The sequence below is a fragment of the Gallinula chloropus genome (assembly GCF_964237585.1).
Source record: "Gallinula chloropus genome assembly, chromosome: 1".
NCBI lineage: Eukaryota > Metazoa > Chordata > Aves > Gruiformes > Rallidae > Gallinula > Gallinula chloropus.
In genome coordinates this window covers 82,998,265-83,015,841 of record NC_140085.1, presented here as the reverse complement: position 1 = coordinate 83,015,841, position 17,577 = coordinate 82,998,265, and the positions used below count along the sequence as shown (strand labels likewise).

Genomic DNA, 17,577 nt, shown 5'->3' with positions numbered 1-17,577 from the left:
TTTGTGTATTTTGCTATAAAGTCCCATTATTGAAATATCTGTCTTTCTCTATTGTCCCAGTAAACTGTCCTTATCTCAACCCATGAGGATTTTTTGAGGTTCTTTTTCCTTCCCTTCCCTACACCACTTTCCCCCCAGTTCCCCACACACTGCCTCTTAGAGCTCTCAGCTGGGGCAGAACCATGACAGTTGTTAAACCCTTGGGGCAGTGGGCACCATAGAAGTTGGGAAGGGAGTGTCAAATGGCAGGAGAGAAATAGAGTATATGTCCAGAGCTGGTTGAGAGAAGCTGGAGTTGAGCTAGAACTGATAATTTGCATTCAGAGTTGAGAAATAATTTTTAATCCTTTTTTTTTCTATTCAATTTTCTGTTGTAATTACAAGCCAAAATGACCATTCCTGGGCACCTCTGCTTGTCAGCTTTATGGATTACTGTCAGCTTTAGCTCTAGGAATAATGTATTTTAGGTACTGTTGTGACTGCGAGAAGGCACTAATAACTATGGTTCCAAGACTGAAAAAGTGGTTAATAGAAGCAGGTGACTGTGGTGCTGCTGAAAGCAGATACCGATAAAGAAGTTGAGACAAGAATAATTCTTCTCTGCCTTTTGTTTCTTTGGCCAGGAGAAATCAGTGCACTTTTTTGTGATCATGTGGTTCACTTCTTTTAAAACCACATCAGAGCTACTGACACGTATCCTTGCATTTGGTACCCATAGAATATGTTCACTGTCTTTCCTACAGAAGAGGATGATTATATTTTAGTACTGGGACATTTGAATTTCAGCTGCTGACTACACCAGTGGTAACCAGTGTCACAATCTGTAGCTATGCAAAAGCAAGATGGGTTGTACTGCTTGACCCCATGTCATTGATCGAGCTCCCTTCCTCTACTCAGAAATCTTGTTCAACATTTCAAATTTAGATCCCTCCAGTAAAGAGAAGTCTCTTTGCTCTCTAAATTGTCCACAACAATGAGAAAACATTGCAACCCTTAATTCATTCTGGTTGCATCGGTTTCTAAGCACAACAAAGTTTCTCCTAGTGACTGCAGAAGGGTTTTGCAGCAGCTGCTGAGGAGCAGTATTGCAGGGCAGGAAAGCACAGATGTCTCTCTGCCTGGGTGATTTAGCAGACCTCATGCTACACTTTGCTTAGCCTGATGTCATTCTTTGAGATCATACGCAGAAAGCATGAGCTGATTCACACACACTCTTGCAAGGGAGCTAACTCTGAAACTTGCCAGATGAGTCTTGGGTCTCTCCATGGCGGGAACAGTGGCAGCTGCCGATTGCGGTGTCCTGAGATGCTTGTGCTGGCTGTGTAGATCACAGTTGTTTTGAATTGCGTATGGCAATTTGATTTCTCCTCAGAGCAAGCCAACATTAAAGTGGCCTCAAATGGAGGGAATTAACTGAGCTCAAGTGAAAAACATTAATTTTAACATATAGCATGCCTCAAATTTCCAACCCTGTATGAGTATGGAGACCTCATCTGTGAAAATATCATTTAAAGTTTAGATACTGTCTCGAAAGGGATAAAATGACTTGCATTAATGAGCCATTTGGGGCTAGTTCCCTTTACACAAAATGTGACTGATTGAACAGCTTTTTCTCAGTTATGAACACTTAGGATTGAATGCAGCAGTCTGTGTGTATGTGATATGCGTTTGTGTATTTACATACAGCCACACTGTGGTAGACATGCTAATGTATATATTCACACTATTGCTTATGTATTACCAATGTGGGATATATCTTAAGTACTACCTATGCCATCTCAAGAGAGCTGCATATGATAGAGCTGACATTGGAAGAGATACCAAGGGTAATAATACTTGTGGTTATGTTTGTGCACGGTCTGGGCACATCAGAGGCACAAACAGTACATAAATATGGAGGAACGGTGCCTTCGAAGAATTCATTTAAAATGCAAAACATATCCTGTGGTAATCTAAGTTGGGTTTTTTAATGAATAAGAATCTCAAAAGGAAAGGGGAAAGTTAGTGGTGAATTAAGTTGGATTTTTTTAGTTGATACTTGTTTAATTTTGTGTTATTGCAGAAACTGGAACACAAAGAAGTTTTGGTTGGCTTGTTGTTCCTGGTTTTCCCATTCATTCCAGCCAGCAACCTCTTCTTCAGGGTGGGATTTGTGGTGGCAGAGCGAGTCCTTTACATGCCAAGGTAACTATTGCAATTGAATTCCTTTCTATGAGACCACCATCCCATTTTCTAAAAGCAGGCATGATTGTTTCTTCCCTTTAACAATACTTCAAACATTATATTGCTAGTCAGTATGTTCTCTGCCTTTGAATATTGGCATTATAGCATGAGATATTTTATAGCTGGTTGAGAGCAGATTGCTTGGCAGGAGGAAATCTACCCAAAATAGTCCTTTTTTTTTTTTTTTTTTTTTAACCAAAGATTTTTGAGTGCTTGAAACAGTTCAATACAGGGATGAGGTGGTGTTTCTTGAGAATTGTCGTCCAAGACTCTTTTTCTTGGTGGTATCATCAACTTAAAATTGTCCAGTGTCTTTACCTTAAGGACAGCAAGCTGAAAAGTTAACCTGTCGTATTTTTACTGTGGTATTGCTCAGCTTTCTCACTATATCAATCAGTAAAAACAGCGGTAACTATTACGGTCTTAAAAGGCTGCTGGCTTCAGTTGTGGAATATGTGCATGACCTCTTGCCTGTAAGCTACTGACTGCAGAATTTGCAGTTGTTGAAGAGGATGAGGGAAATCCAGACACTTCTCCATCCCTTAGACTTCGCACTTGGATTTTCCTCAGCTTCCAGCCTCTAACAATTGCTACTTCAGCAGTCTGGGTGCTTCCAATTGCGTTTCCTCAAGGACAGCTTTGAAGTGTTAACTTCTGACGTCTTTACAGTATCTAGACCAGAGGCTGCAGTGGCAGTTGGACATTCATCCAAGAGGCACCAGACCCTTTCCCATTCACAGAAATACAGCATGGTTGAGGTTGAAAAGTACCTCTGTAGATCATCTGGTCCAAACCCAAGCAGGGCCACCTGCAGCCAGTTGCCTAGGACCGTGTACAGGCAGCTGTTGAGTATCTCCAAGGAGGGATTCTCCACAGCCTCTCTGGGCAGCCTATGCCAGTGCAGTTTGTTCCAGCCATGAGCATAAATGTCACCAGTCTTGGATGATTCAAGTCAGAAAGCGCAATTCTGCCCTCAGGTTTAGAGGGCAGCACCTGTTCTCTCTAATGGGAACTGACATTGTGGAGCTGTTGACAAAGCTTAACTCCTCAATTTCACTCTGTATTAGTTTGTGGTAACTAAAACAATAGTTTTATTCTACAAAAGGTTTACATTTTATTCCTCAGAAAATGTGGGTCCAAGGATTCTAGGAAAAGCACATATGGGTGGTATTTTGCAAAACTGTGTGTATCTTCTGATTGTCACTTGTATAAGTGCTGTCAGGAAAGGGCTGCTTATTGATGTGAAACTCAGGCTGTGTAGGAGCTGTTGCATTTATTACAAGCTGCTTAGGCAGTTAGGTTATGTCTCTGTGCTTTGCTGTATACTGACTTGCTTTTTGGGTCAAATTCTGCTGACTTACATCACTAGCTCTTGTTTGCTGAGAGTATACCTGGAAGTATACTGAGTGAAAGTTATCCCTCGGAGTTATTTTGCAAATGATAGTCTCAACTAATGGATCTTGCATCATTTCAAATTAACTTGGAAATCAGATTGCTTTAAATTCATGTAACAGAAAATGAAGGAACACATGAAAGCGCAAAGCTATTAAGGAAACAGTCAGCTGAACGCAGGGCTGTGTTGAGTGGTTGCATTTCTGAATCTCAGAAGAACGACTGCAGAAAATACTTCAGCCGTCAGCAGTTCCTTGTCCTGCTCCAGATGAGACTGCTGATATAATGAGAGGAGGGGCAATGAAGAAGAAAAAAGGGTATGTTTGCACAGAGAAAATTCATCAGCGTTAACATTTGTGCATATAGTTTGTATAATGCTTTTCATCTCCCTGAGGGCTTTGCAAATATATGACCTACAAAATAGGTAATTGGTAGTTCCTGCTTTTTTCAGGCAGGAAAACTGAGGCAGATGTATTAAATGATTTCTGCAGAGTAAGTCTGTGTTGGAGCCCCTGGATGTCATGCTTTGCTCGGATCACTCGTGTCCTGCTTTGCAATTTTTGGGTTTTGCTTTTACCCCAGACTGGCAGGCAGCTATCACAAAAAGGGAAGGCAAACCCTGGCAGCTTGCAGGAGAGGTTCCCAGCCCAAGGATCTGGAGAGAGGTGAGCTCTTGGCTCCAAGATACCCAGAAATGAGCTCTTTTACACCCTCTGAGTGCAAAGTGACATGAGTGGTGAGAGGAACTTCTGCAAACAGTCATGACCAGAACAAAAGGAATGTGGGATTTTTTTGTTTTCCATGAGCGCATGGCAGTTTAACAGAGATGGCTTTAGGAAGGGCTTGTGTTCTTTATTTAGATCAGCCTTTAGCAGTTTTCTTATGTTTTGCCTTGAAAAGGGCTTCACCTATCTTTTGCTATTTCCTTCTCTAAAACTCAGCAAGTCAGAGGTGGTCATTTGGCTTTATTTAGACAAGGATGCTGAATCAGATGGAGAGAACCTGGCAATCTATGGGTTTGGGCTTGTGCTGGAAGTTTCTTTTTCTATCTCAGTTTCAAGTAATAGGCTTTTATCAATATTTATGGAAGTCATAGTTGTGTATGTGTGTCACAACCTGAAGTCTTATCAGTGTTGCTCAGCAGTTACCTGTGCAAAATTTAAAGCATTTTCTTTTCAATGCAAGTTAAGTAAAGACCCAAGGATTTATGTAAAAGATGTTGTAAATAGAAAGGAACAAGAAATAAGCCTTTTGCTGAATGTCTAATTACGTGGCTGGGCCTTGCCTTTGGGGGATTGATGAGTATTTGTAACAGTTCAGTCTGCAGCTGTGCCTCAGGGGAGTGGGATGTAAGCAAAGTCAACCCGGTTGAATGTTTACTTTAATTGGCTTTAGCAAATCAGAAATATTTTGAGAAAATGTTTCTTGCATTTAGCTTTCATTGCAGGGTTACAAACACTTACGTATTTAAAATGGTGATTTTTTTTTAAAGTGGTATTACTTTAAGCTAAATATAATTTGTAGGAAAATGATTTATTCTCTTTCAAATTTTTTTTATTGGTTTTGTATCCTGAAGAGGGAAAAGCTTATTTTCAGGAGGGCTAGAGGTGTAAAATATGAACCTTGGGTGTGGTGGACAGGATACAACTCTAGGCCACAGTTTTTTGAAAGACATCACAATAAATGTCAGGATCAGTGAAAGACTCAAACCACTGCAGGCTTTTCTCTCTTCAAAATATGGGTGTACTTACCTTACATCTGCTAATGCTGCTCTGAACACCACAGGCAGCATCATTAATTGAAAATCCAGAAGGACTATGTACATCCAGTTAGTCTGAGCTGTGAGCAGTTTGTCTGTACTTAAACTGGAGCACCAGTTCTTCCCTTCACATGGAGCAGATGCAGAAGCAGTTCAAACTCTTGGGCCATTTAGGAGCTGTCTGCCTTACTAATGGACCATCAGACCCAAGGTTGCCCTCATCTCATGGGCTCAGACCTTTCCTAGCGGAACAATTTCAACATTTTCCTCTTCTTTTATTGCTACCCTGATAGCAGTGGCTTCTAGCTGGGCTCCTGTAGTATAGTTTGTCAACTTAAGCTGTTTTCACAACCTCATATGAACCAATCAGTCAACCAAAACATTGCTACATGGCTTATTTCCAATTTGAACAACCACCTTGCTGAAAGTGACAGGCAACTCAGTGATACCACCATCACTTTTATGGCAACTCATTCATGGTGGATATTGCAAGGAGTGGGTTGCAGGGTGCACAGTACCTTTCCCAACTGAGACAATTACAGGTTGCCATCATTTTATTCACCAACTCCTGACTATGTCAAGAGTCAATGTTGCAGCCCTATACTACTTCAATACTAGAAGATGATGTCACTGCTATACACCGGATGGCATTTGCTTCGGTGTCTGTCTCAAAGTCTGGAAGAAAACCAGTACTGGTGTTTTTCAGGAAGCTAAAGCATCATGTTAAAGGTTTCCCCATGCCATAGCAAAGCAGAGACTATATTGAAAACCATATTGCCTTTGCATCAAGCATGGTTTTGATTCTTTGTGCTACTGCATTCATCCCAATTAGCATACTACCATACATTATTAATGTCTGTAATTGGAAAAGAACCTGGTAGGCAAGTGGGGTTATCTGTAAATTTTATGAATCCGAAATGACCCTGAGTAGAAGTTCCCTTTGCTTATGAGCAGACATCTGAGGATGGGGGTTATTGTTTCTTCTCTTTTCTGGGTGTATGTCATGGACTCCACAGTATCTGTGTTTTCTTAAAGGCCAGTTGCATGATGTGGTGTTGGTTTATTTTCAGTTTCCTTTTCCACCCATCTTCAACATCATTTGAGGCTACAAGTTCACCAGGAGCTGAATTCCTCCTTACTTTTTCAGCATTTTTTCAGTATTAGATGAGATCCCATAGGGATCATCTGATTTACAGAAGACGCTTCTCTCTTCAGTTGGAGTCAAACCCCAAAGTCAGCACTGAAAGTCCCATGGACTCAGTGGAGGCAGTTTATCTGCTCCCTGATCTGAATTGAGCAACATAATTAAGCTTTTTGACTGATTTAAAGTTAAATCCACAATTCATTTGGGATTTGGTCGTGGAATCCAAGTCACACCTGTTCCATTTACTTTAAAAGCTCGCTATTTTAATGCTTTACTCTGTGGCTGCCGTTCTTGCACAGACCACGGAGCTGCCCTAATTTAGAAGGAGCAAACTGGATAATGTTCCCTGTAACTCAGCCATGGACCCGAGGGCTCTGGGAGGGGACAGGGAAGGCATTACATGATGACGGTGGGTCAGATCCCCAGCCCCAGCCTGGTCCCTCTTTACCGTGAGGCTTCAGCAGGGAGCTGTTGAGCAGAGAGCTGGGCTGAGGCAAGCGACTGGTTCTGCTTCCCCATCTATTGAGTAGCGATAACAACTGTACTTCAGAAGAGGGCAGAGAGTATTCTCATTAATTGAAGAGAATAAACTGCTTGGAGAAAGGCTAAACACTGCGAGCATCTCCTTTTCAGATGCATATCCCAGCCGAAGCTCCTAGCTTTTGAAAGCTTGCCCACCCCTCTTACAGAACTTAAGGAGAAATCTAAGCAGCTCTCCTCTGTTAACGCAGGCAAGAAATGCCAAGATGCTAGTGCCAGATATTTTGGCAAAGGCAGTAAAGGCGTAGGAATAAAAGTCAAAATGATTCTGCGAAGCTGAAAAAGATTAGCTCATGTCATGTTTGGTCTAGACTGCAATCTTGCATTATTTTAACTAAATTTAAAATGTGCTTTTTGAGAAACATGTTGCGCTTTGGCCGTTTACAATCAGTTCAGGAAAGAGCTAAATTTATATTGGGTATAAACATTAATGGCTATGTTGGAAAGATCTTTGGTTTTGTTGTGGTATATATTAGGTAAGAGGAAAACTTTCAAATGCATTTATTCTGCTCTTGAAAATAATATAGATACTTAAGGTTATTGCTTCTAAAAACTAGTAATAAACTAATGACATCTTGTGGAAATAAGCTAGTTGATCATGTTGATTAAAAGATGAGTTCTTATTTACAGGGGACCATGGTGCCTTGTGAAGCTGCCCTGTGAGACTGAATAGATAATAGTTTCTTACATTAAGTTTTTGGAGACTTGTGGTGGAATTGGATGGAAAATGACGTCCCTACTATAGAGTTCCAGATGTTACAATGGTATTTTAATTGAAACTGTAGCATACAGACCCTTCTCTGGTAAAATATATAGGATTTAGGGTATCCTTCATGGAATTCCCTTGGAGTTATATCAGATGTTTCATTTAGAAAATGTTTTCTTTCCATACTGCATGTACTAATCAAAAGCCTGAGAGATTTCTTTATTACCTGGAAATAATTCAGCTAGGAATCTCTTGGAAGTGAAATCTTGGACTCGAACATTCTAATGAAGTAGGTCTGTTTATCATGTGAGTTATAGGAAGGGAACGAAAACATGTCCAAATGTTAAATATCCATTCAAAGGTTAGCAAAATCCTTCACTTCTAGTCTATATTTTCTCTCTAATAAGGAAAATAAGAATTTCTGCATTTTTTCTAATTACATTATGTTCTGAGGACCACATTGCTAATGGAGGTACATAATTTTGATGACTTAGCTGATCATGTCTAAGTGTCTTTAATATAGGCCTGCATAGCTTTTAATTTAGAGCCAAAGTCTAACACTAACTTGTAAGGTGCCTTTTCAAATTAGATGTATTCTGCCAGTGTTTATGGTTCTGTCTTTTGCAGACCTTACTCCAGGAAAAGGTCTCTTAATTCTGATGAAAATGTGACATTTTATTCAACAGACTGAGTGGTAAATAAAGCAGGCTGCCAGTTACATTTTTGTCACACTGATATTTTTGAGCTGTGAGGCTTGGGTTTTTTTAAATGTGAATTATTTTGCATGCTAAATATTATCCTTTGATGATGGTCCTGAAGTCTTTTTAAACCTCTAGTAACCAAGAATGAAAATGCTATTGATTCCATAGTTTCTGGGAGAAAGGCATTTTAAACAATGCTTTTCCTTTTGTCTTCAAAACTCAGTACCAGTGAAGAAGCAGAGATGCAGAATGTATGCTGATGGCTGTCAGTGCATGACAGGCACATCCTGCATCCTCCTTGCCTTTGCATGGTTAGTCCAAAACCATGACTGTTACAAAAGGATGAATATGGGCCAGCAGTGTGCCCGGGCAGCCAAGAAGGCCAATGGCATCTTGGCTCGTATCAAAAACAGTGTGGCCAGTAGGTCTAGGGAAGTAATTGTGCCCCTGTACTTGGCATTGATGAGGCCACACCTTGCGTACTGTGTGCAGTTCTGGGCTCCCCACCATAAAACGGACATTGAGGTCCTTGAGCAAGTGCAGAGAAGGGCAACCAGGCTGGGGAAGGGGCTGGAGGGCAAATCATATGAGGAACGGCTGAGGGAGCTGGGGATGTTTAGCCTGGAGAAGAGGAGGCTGAGGGGAGACCTTATCACCACCTACAACTACCTGAAGGGAGGTTGTGGAGAGGTGGGCGATGGTCTCTTCAGCCAGGTGACAGGAGATAGAACAAGGGGAAATGGCATGAAGCTGTACCAGGGCAGGTTTAGATTGGATATTAGAAAAAAATTTTTTACTGAAAGAGTTGTCAGGGCCTGGAACAGGCTGCCCAGGGAGGTGGTTGAGTCACTTTCCCTGGATGTGTTCAAAAAAAGGGTAGATGAGGTACTTAGGGATATGGTTTAGCATAGGATGGGAATGGTTGGACTTGATCTTCAAAGGTCTCCTCCAACCTTGTGATTCTGTGAAAAGGTTTTTCCCCTCATAGTCCACACTGATTGAGGAAAGTTTTATACAACCATTTCCCTTGGAAAAATACAACATTTTAGTTAACCCAAAACTTTTTGCCAGGGTGTGACAACTACAGTGGAACTTTGGATAAAAAAGTTGGAAACAAAAGACTTCTCAAACCCAAGATGGAGTTTATGGTCAAAAGGAAATGGCCAACAGAAACAGGTGGATGGATGTGGCCCAGAATTGCCTTTTTGGTGGAGGATGCTCATATGAGAGCTGAGACATCAAGGACCATCTGCCACACACCAGCATTTTTCCAGGATCATCAGTGCTGGATCTGTGCCCTGCTGGATGAATTGGTGATCGCAGTTTGATCCAGACCTGATCTTAGCCTATGCTTGCCCTCGTGCCAAATTAGCCAGCCTGTAGCTTGCTGAATTCAGGCCTTGTCCAGATGCAAGAGAAAAGCCTGAAGGCTCCTGAAAACTTGTGGAACGCATTTGGCCCAGTGGAGTGTTACTCCAGGTCAGTACTTTGGCTGGAGAATTTTGGGGCCCCTTAACTCAGAGCCCTACAAGTCCACTCACTGCACCCCCATCTCTCAGCCTGACCTGCTGCAGTGGTTTGGATTCAGGTGGTCCAGGTTGCAGGGAGTGCCCTTACTCCTCAGTTTCTAGCTGTTGTGGGTGACCTGGGTGCAAACTAACATGCACATACAAATACACTATTTTCCCAGACAAAAAACATTATTTAGAAGCCTGGATCTTATTCTGGCCCAGAACAACTCCAGCCTTGGAACACTTGACATTTTTCATAAAGCAGTATCTTTGCTACACTGCCAGCACTGCTCCTTGCTGGAGCTCCTTGCCTGAGGGTGCTTTTTGGGTCAGAAAGAACTGCCCTGGACATGCTTGTTTTTGCCAGCACTCCCTTGCGCATCTGACTGCTGCACAGCCAGCATGCCAAGCTTGCTTTTTGCTATCAAATTATTCCCCATTAGAGAAGTGTGAGCAGAGCTGATGAGTTTAGCAGGGGCAAACTGTTTCCATGCCCCCCACCCCTCCCCTTCCCCTGCAACAGCCCTGCCTTGCAAGCTGCATTTCAGCTGACTTTGGCTGTTCCTCTCTGTGTGTTTCCTCACCTCAGGCTGGAGTGGCTTGGACTGGGAGGATGAAAAGCATGCGGTGCAAGGTAACATACATGTGGGAGTAGCGCTACTAACCTTGTGAGAAACTTTAAAACCAAGAAGAATCAAATGTTTGTCCATAGACCTGGCAGCAGGCACCATCTTTTCCCAAAGCTTTCTGTCTTCCTGTTCTCTGAAGGGTAGCAGCAGAGTATGCACCTAATTTAACTGATTTATGCAACAGTTAAACTTGCTTCAGAGCAACTTGGAAGTGGAAGCTACTTTTTATGGTGGGAAAGGGAGTCATCTTAAGTGCTGGAAATCAAGAAGGAAGTTTGCAATTCAGAAAGAGCCTCTGGGGTGAAATGTCAAAGCCAAGCACGTTTTCTGGTCTCAGTATATCTTTGAGATAATCCCTGATACGTATGTATCTGTATTCTTACCTAGACTGAGCTCTGAAATCTAGAGTAACCACTTTGATATATGTAGTTGACTTCCCAAAAATAACCATTACTGGAGTACTGCATCCAGCTCTGGGCTCCCCAGTGGAAAGACATAGATCTGTTGGAAGGAGTTCAGAGGAGGACCACAAAGATGGTCAGGGGACTGGAGCACCTTTCCTATGAAGACAAGCTGAGAGAATTGGGCTTGTTCAGCATGGAAAAGCGAAGGCTCCAGGGAGACCTAATTACGGCCTGCCAATACTGAAAGGAGTCCTACAGGAAAGTGGGAGAGGTACTGTTCATTAGGGAGTGTAGTGATAGGACAAGAGGCAAAGCTGTAAGAGAGTAGGTTTAGAATAGATGTTAGGAATAAATTATTTATTATGAGGGTGGTGAGGCACTGGCACAGGTTGCCTGGAGAGGTTGTGGAAGGCCCCTCCTGGAACTGTTTGAGGCCAGGTTGGATGGGGCTTTGGGCAACCTTGTCTAATGAAGGTGTCCCTGGCCATGGCAGAGAGGTCGGAACTAGATGATCTTTGAGGTTCTTTCCAACCCAAAGCATTCTGTGAGTCTATGATTCTATAATTAAAAAGTGCAAGTGAGGGAGGCATCTTTTCCACATAATTTATCCCACTGCTTTTTAAATGTGGAGTTTACAGCCCTACCAGTGTTGATTAGAAGAGTCTAGGGCTGCAGCACTGCTGCTGCCCAGCCCGCTTCCCTCTTGCAGCGTGCCTCCCAGCTGCAGTCCTCAGCCTGCTGTGCCCACATGCTTCCCTGTGGAGTGAAACCTGCTCTGTGCAAAGTTGCAGCTCAAAAAATAGTGAAGTGCATGACTAGATCATACCTTGGTTTCCAGGAGCTTTCTGAGGCAGTGGGTTCTCTAGGCAGTTTCAGGAGGAGGAAAAGATGCAGACAAAGATGCAGGTGGATTGTTGTAGCAGAACATCCTGATAATCTTGGGCTGCAGCACTAACCACATGTGCCTTCAATCATATGTTGTCATCAAAGATAAAATGCAGTGAAGCTACTCCTGGCTTTACTGAAAAGTGATAAAGCTGATCCACTGAGAGAGAGAGAGGAGCCATCTGTAAGCACTGTCAGGAACAGCCTCACCTTTGAGAAGCAGCCATAATGGCCAAAGGAAAAGTTGAATTTGTAATCTAAGAAGTGTTTGCAAATATTAAGTATCTGCTGGTTTGGCTTTTTTTAAAAACCTGGTGGTATGTGCACTGTGGTACATGGGGTCTGCATGCCACCTCATGCCCATCTGTTTGTGCCTCCTCTCACTTCACTTCCTTGCAGGTAGAATGATATTAACAAATCACAGACATTATAGAAGAAATCCTGTCACTGCACAGCTGCCTGCGTGCGATCTGCCAGAAACACATGGCAGTGGTGCCAAGGGTTTGCCGACTGGGTGCAGCCCTGCCCTCACTGCAATTCAGGACATGCCTAAGGTACTACATCATAGTAGCGCAGGAGTCTGAAACACAAGGAATCAGGGAACGACTGGCCTGTGGGTCCATGTGCTGAACTCAGCAGCAGCAGCATTGAATTTCTGAAGCCACAGGTTCTCCAGTAGTAAACATTCTAATTGTGAGCCCACGGAAAAACTATTACCATCTTAACCTGTTGGGATTTGTATCTGACCATGGGGACCATGCTGGCATGGTGGCATGGGCTTTACTCAGTGAGGAACAGTTGCTGTAGGAGACAGTTGGTTATCCTACAGAAGAGGAGAAAGGAAAAAAAAAAAAAAAGGCTTAGCAGTTTTACAGTAATCCAGTGGAAAATGGATTTAAATAATCGCGGGTTAGGGATTTTGCTTGTTTTCTATTGTTTTGTTTTGGCTACAAAGTATTTCAGAAAAGTGGTTGCATGACAGCAGATTACAGTCCCAAGAGCCCTTGAGGAGGAAAGATCCACTCGCTTTCCTTCCCTAGGAAATGCTAGAGTTCAAATAAAGTCCAAACAAATCCCAAACTCACAGTCCCCATACGTGTGCAGATAGCTGCAGAGAGGACTGGAATGTAGCACTTGAAAGTATCTTTTTCATATGGCTAACGGGTCTCTGATGAAAGATGTTTTTGTGAGACATTTTCATTTTTTCTAGTGGGTGCCCTGCTAGACCTTCTGTTCACAGGCTCCAGCCCCCTGACCATCTGGTGGGAGGTGTGGTGGTTGGGACCTGTCTTGGGCAGAGTGACCGTGAAATGGTAGAGTTCTCTATTTCTTGTGAAGTCGGGGCTGGTGGTGGTGTCAATAAAACTGCTACCTTGGACTTCCAGAAGGCAGACTTTGAACTGTTCAGGACACTTGAAGGGAAGGTCCCTTGGGAGGCAGTCCTGAAGGGCAGAGGGATCCAGGAAGGCTGGATGCTTTTCAAGAGGGAAGTCTTAAAGGTGCAGGAGCAGGATGTCTCTGTGTGCTGTAAGATGAGCCAGTGGGGAAGAAGACTGGCATGGCTGAGCAGGGAACCTTTGCTGAGCCTCCAGGGAAGAGAGTGCCTGCCCAGTAGAAGAGAGAACAGGCAACGTGGGGAGAGTACAAAGAAGTAGCTAGCATGTTGTGGTGGTTTAGCCCTGGAGGCCAGATGCCCACCAAAGTCAGTCTATTGCTCCCCTTCTTAGTTGGACGGGGAGAAAATATATATTAAGAGGCTCAGGAGTCAAAACAAGGACAGGGAGAGATCATTCTGTCACCAGTGATATGGGCAAAACAGACTCAACACAAAGTGAAGAAGAGAGAAACTACCTAATTTATTACACTACACTACAAAGAAGAAAAAAACGGAGTTGGGAGCACAACCAGATCTTAAAACACTTTCTCTCCACCACTCCCTTCTTAGCAGACTTTAGTTAGGATCTTGCTCCCTTCTTCCCCCTTCTCGCAGTACAGGGGGCAGGGGTTAGGAAAAAATGGGGTTCTTGGTTACTTTTTCGTGAGCTGTTTTCCTCTTTCAGATCTTAAAACACCTCTAACCTTCCCCCCCTGCCTGGCTTCCTTCTTAGCAGACTTCACTCTAGTCATGATTTCACTCCCTTCTTCCCCCTGATTGCAGCACAGGGGGGCAGGGACTGGGAGATGGGGGTCTGTCCCTTGCAAGTTGGTTTCCTTTTTGGCTGTGGGGGGGGAGGGTGGAGGGCATTCATTCCACACCCTCTCCCTGCTGCACCGTGGGGTCTCACCCACAGGAGAAAGTCTTCCACGAACTTCTCCAACATGAATCCTTTCCCACAGGGCTTTATCTCTTTATCACAGTGTCTCTCAGTCCCAGTCCTCCACTGAATTCCAAGCCTCCCCCCAGCAAACCATGCAAATATCTCTCACTCATCTCTATGTCTCTGTTTTTCTCCATGGCTGCAAGTGCTGGCAGGGGCTTGTTCCAATGTAAGGTCACCACGTCTTCTCTATGTCTCCTCCTGCTCCATCCAGCGTGGAGCCCCTCCACGGGCTGCAGGTGGGGTCTCGGCCTTTTCCATGGGTTTCTCCACGGGCTGCAGGGGCATCTTTCTCTCCAACACCTGGAGCGCCTCCTCCCGCGCCCTTTCCCGGCCTTAGTGTCTGCACAGCTCATTACATCTTCTCACTCCCTTCTCCGGTGGCAAAATGCAGCTGCTTCTGGGTTGTTTTCTCCTATATGTGATTCTCAGAGGCACTGTGATTATCTCTCGGGCCGCGACTTTGGCCTTGAATTGCTCGTTGTTTGTAGTTTAGGCTGGCAGAAAACACTAACTGCTGCTTAAAAAAACTGTTTCAGCAGCACAGCCTCACAAAACTGCAACACGTATGCAGGGGGAAAATCAGAAAAGGCTTAAAGCCCAGCATGAGCTCAGCCTGGCCACTGTGGTAAAAGATAATAAAAAGTGTTTCTACAAATATATTGACAGTAAGAGGAGAGCTGAGGAGAATCTCCCTCCCATACTGGATCTGGTTGGGAACATGACTACTGAGGATAAGGAAGAGGCCAAGATTCTCAATGCCTTCTTTACATCTGTCTTCAATAGTCAGACCGGGTATTCTTGGGGTATTCAACCTCCTGACCTGGAAGACTGGGACAGGGAGCAGAATAAACCCCCCATGAATTAGGTTGAAACAGAGACCATCCACCTGCACTGTTACAAGTCCATGGGGCAAGATGAGATCCACCAGAAGGTGCTGAGGGAACTGGTGGATGCGATTGCCAAGCCGCTCTCCATCATCTATCTATCAGTGGTCATGGTCAAATGGAGAGTTACCAGGTGATTGGACACTTACTAATGTGGTGCTCATCTATAAGAAGGGTTGTAAGGAAGATCCAGGGAACTTCAGGGCTGTTAGCTTGACCTCAGTGCCAGGGAAAATTATGGAGCAAGTCATCCTGAGCGCAGTCACAGAGCATGTATGTGACAGCCAGGGGATCAGGCGCAGCCAGCATGGGTTCATGAAAGTCAAGTCCTGCCCGACCAAACTCATCTCCATCTATGACCAGGTGACCCACCTGGTAGATGAGGAAAGAGCTGTTGGCACAGTCTACCTCAACCTTAGCAAAGGTTAGAGTCTCCCACAGCATTCTCCTGGAGAAGCTGGAGGCCCATCGCTTGGACAGGTACGCTCTTTGCTGGGCTAAAAACTGTCTGGGTGACCAGGCCTGGGGAGTGGTGGTGAATGGAGATAAATCCAACTGGTAACCAATCACAAGAGGTGTTCCTCAGGGGTCAGTACTAGGGCTTATCCTCTAATATCTTTATTGATGATTTGGATGAGGGAGTTGAGTGCACCCTCAGTAAGTCTGCAGGTGACACCAGGGTTGGGAGGAGTGGGGAAGTTTTGATCTGCCAGAGGGTAGGAAGGCCTTCAGGAGGGACCTGGACAGGTTGAATTGATGGACAGAGGCCAATGGGATAAAGTTCAACATGACAAAGTGCCAGGACCTGCACTTTGGTCATAACAGCCCCAGACAATGCTACAGGCTTGGGGAAGGGTGGCTAGTTAGGCTATACAATTATGTAGTTGTGGCACAACTACCACTCAGTCCTAAAGTTGTCACAATTGTCTCTCTCTGAATAAAGCGTAAATCATGCTTCTGCCTCTTTAGCACCACTCCTTTAATATTACCCCTAGCAGCTTTGTGGTTTGCAATTCTAGTACGTTACATGTGGTCATCGGGGAGCTCATTCCCCTCTGTGTTCATACTTATTGTGGTCCTGTAGTCTTGCTGCCTTGCTGAGTGTGGATGCAGAGCCTGCCCTTTGGGTTATTTACCTGTTTATCTCTTGGGGAGAGCTGTGGGCTTTCCAGCAAGATACCTTGGTTTCCATTGCATACTCCCCGCTCATAGGTAGAGCTGGGGGCTGCAGCTTCAGCACCTTGTTTGCCAGTTGCCTGTCAGGAGCACCAGGTTTTGGGTTCCTGCTCTGTAAGAGTAAAATGGCAGCAGACCCCTCCTAGAAGGTTCTTTGGGAGCCCCCAGTGAAACATGCCACGCAGAGCTGGGCACTTCTACGTGTGTCGTTGCCAGTGCTGCTGGGATGGGAGCTGCAGTTTCAGACGGACCCATTACTCCTGTGTAGCACCCAGCACCTCTCTCTAACTGTTGTGGCAACACACTGCAGGTGTTAGTAAAGAACCCCTGGAAGCAGTACTTTCCCAGTGGCTGTGAGAGCTTTCCCAGTGGCTGGTGCTGGCTGAGGCCTGGACCAGCAGGCTGAGTGCTACTGCTAAAGCAGACATTCCCAACAGCTGGGGCAGGATTTGACACAAATACCAAGACATTGACGTTTGCATTTTTTGTTTTCTGGACACGTTCACGATGCTGTTAGGAAAGGCCTGTTCTTGAAAATGTGAAGGTGTAGGGAAATTCCTTTGAAAATGGCCTTGTGCTAAAGCGATTAAATAATGTTTATGTCAGATAATTAATTCCAAGGGAAGGATGAAATTGCTGAAAGGCAAAATAACAGAGTGAAAACCGTCTGCAGGTTTTTGAGATATTTCTTATTGGAAGGGGAGAGCTTATTACCGAGATTAGCTTTTCAGAGGTTTTAAAGTAGAGTTCAATAGCTATAAAGGCTGGATTGTTTGGCACCAGCATCTCAGTTTGTAGCTCTAAATGCCTGCTTGCAGTTAATGTAGATGCTATAAACATATGCGTGCAAAAGAATTCATGGAAAAGAAACCCAGTGCAAGGGCCATAAGAAATGTGTTGCAGCAAACTGCAAGCGTAGTTAAGTGGAAAAAAAAAATAGACACCCACTTCTGCAAAATGGGAAATCTCTAAAACAACAATGAAAAAGTTTTTTGAATGATCCATCAGTAGATCTAATGTTGTCTCTGGAATTGCCCCCTATGTTTATACCGCTCTCAGTGTCCCATACAGCACCTGTACTGTGCTGGAGATGGCACCACTGCCTGGTGCTGATCAGTACATACAACCGAGACACTTCTTCCTTTGGTAAAAGCAAAAATCCCTCCTTTGGAAGCCCAGGCAATAGCAATGTGCCCAGCCCTGCAAGAGGGCAGAGAAACTGTGCCAAGAAGCACACTTGCAGCTCCTTGAAGATGGGATGTTTTTCTGATTTCTGGATTGACTTTCACCATATCACATGCT

At 44.1% G+C, this 17,577-nt stretch overlaps 1 protein-coding gene across 1 annotated transcript in view; it reads left to right on the top strand.

Moving 5' to 3' along the window:
* Nucleotides 1–17,577, top strand: part of TMTC1 (transmembrane O-mannosyltransferase targeting cadherins 1) — a gene marked incomplete at both ends in the record, with an annotated part of 148,431 nt that overhangs the window by 83,715 nt on the left and 47,139 nt on the right. The window contains one exon of the mRNA XM_084278677.1: nt 2,063–2,184. Coding sequence (XP_084134803.1) covers nt 2,063–2,184 — 122 coding nt within the window. The remainder of the gene's footprint in view (nt 1–2,062; nt 2,185–17,577) is intronic.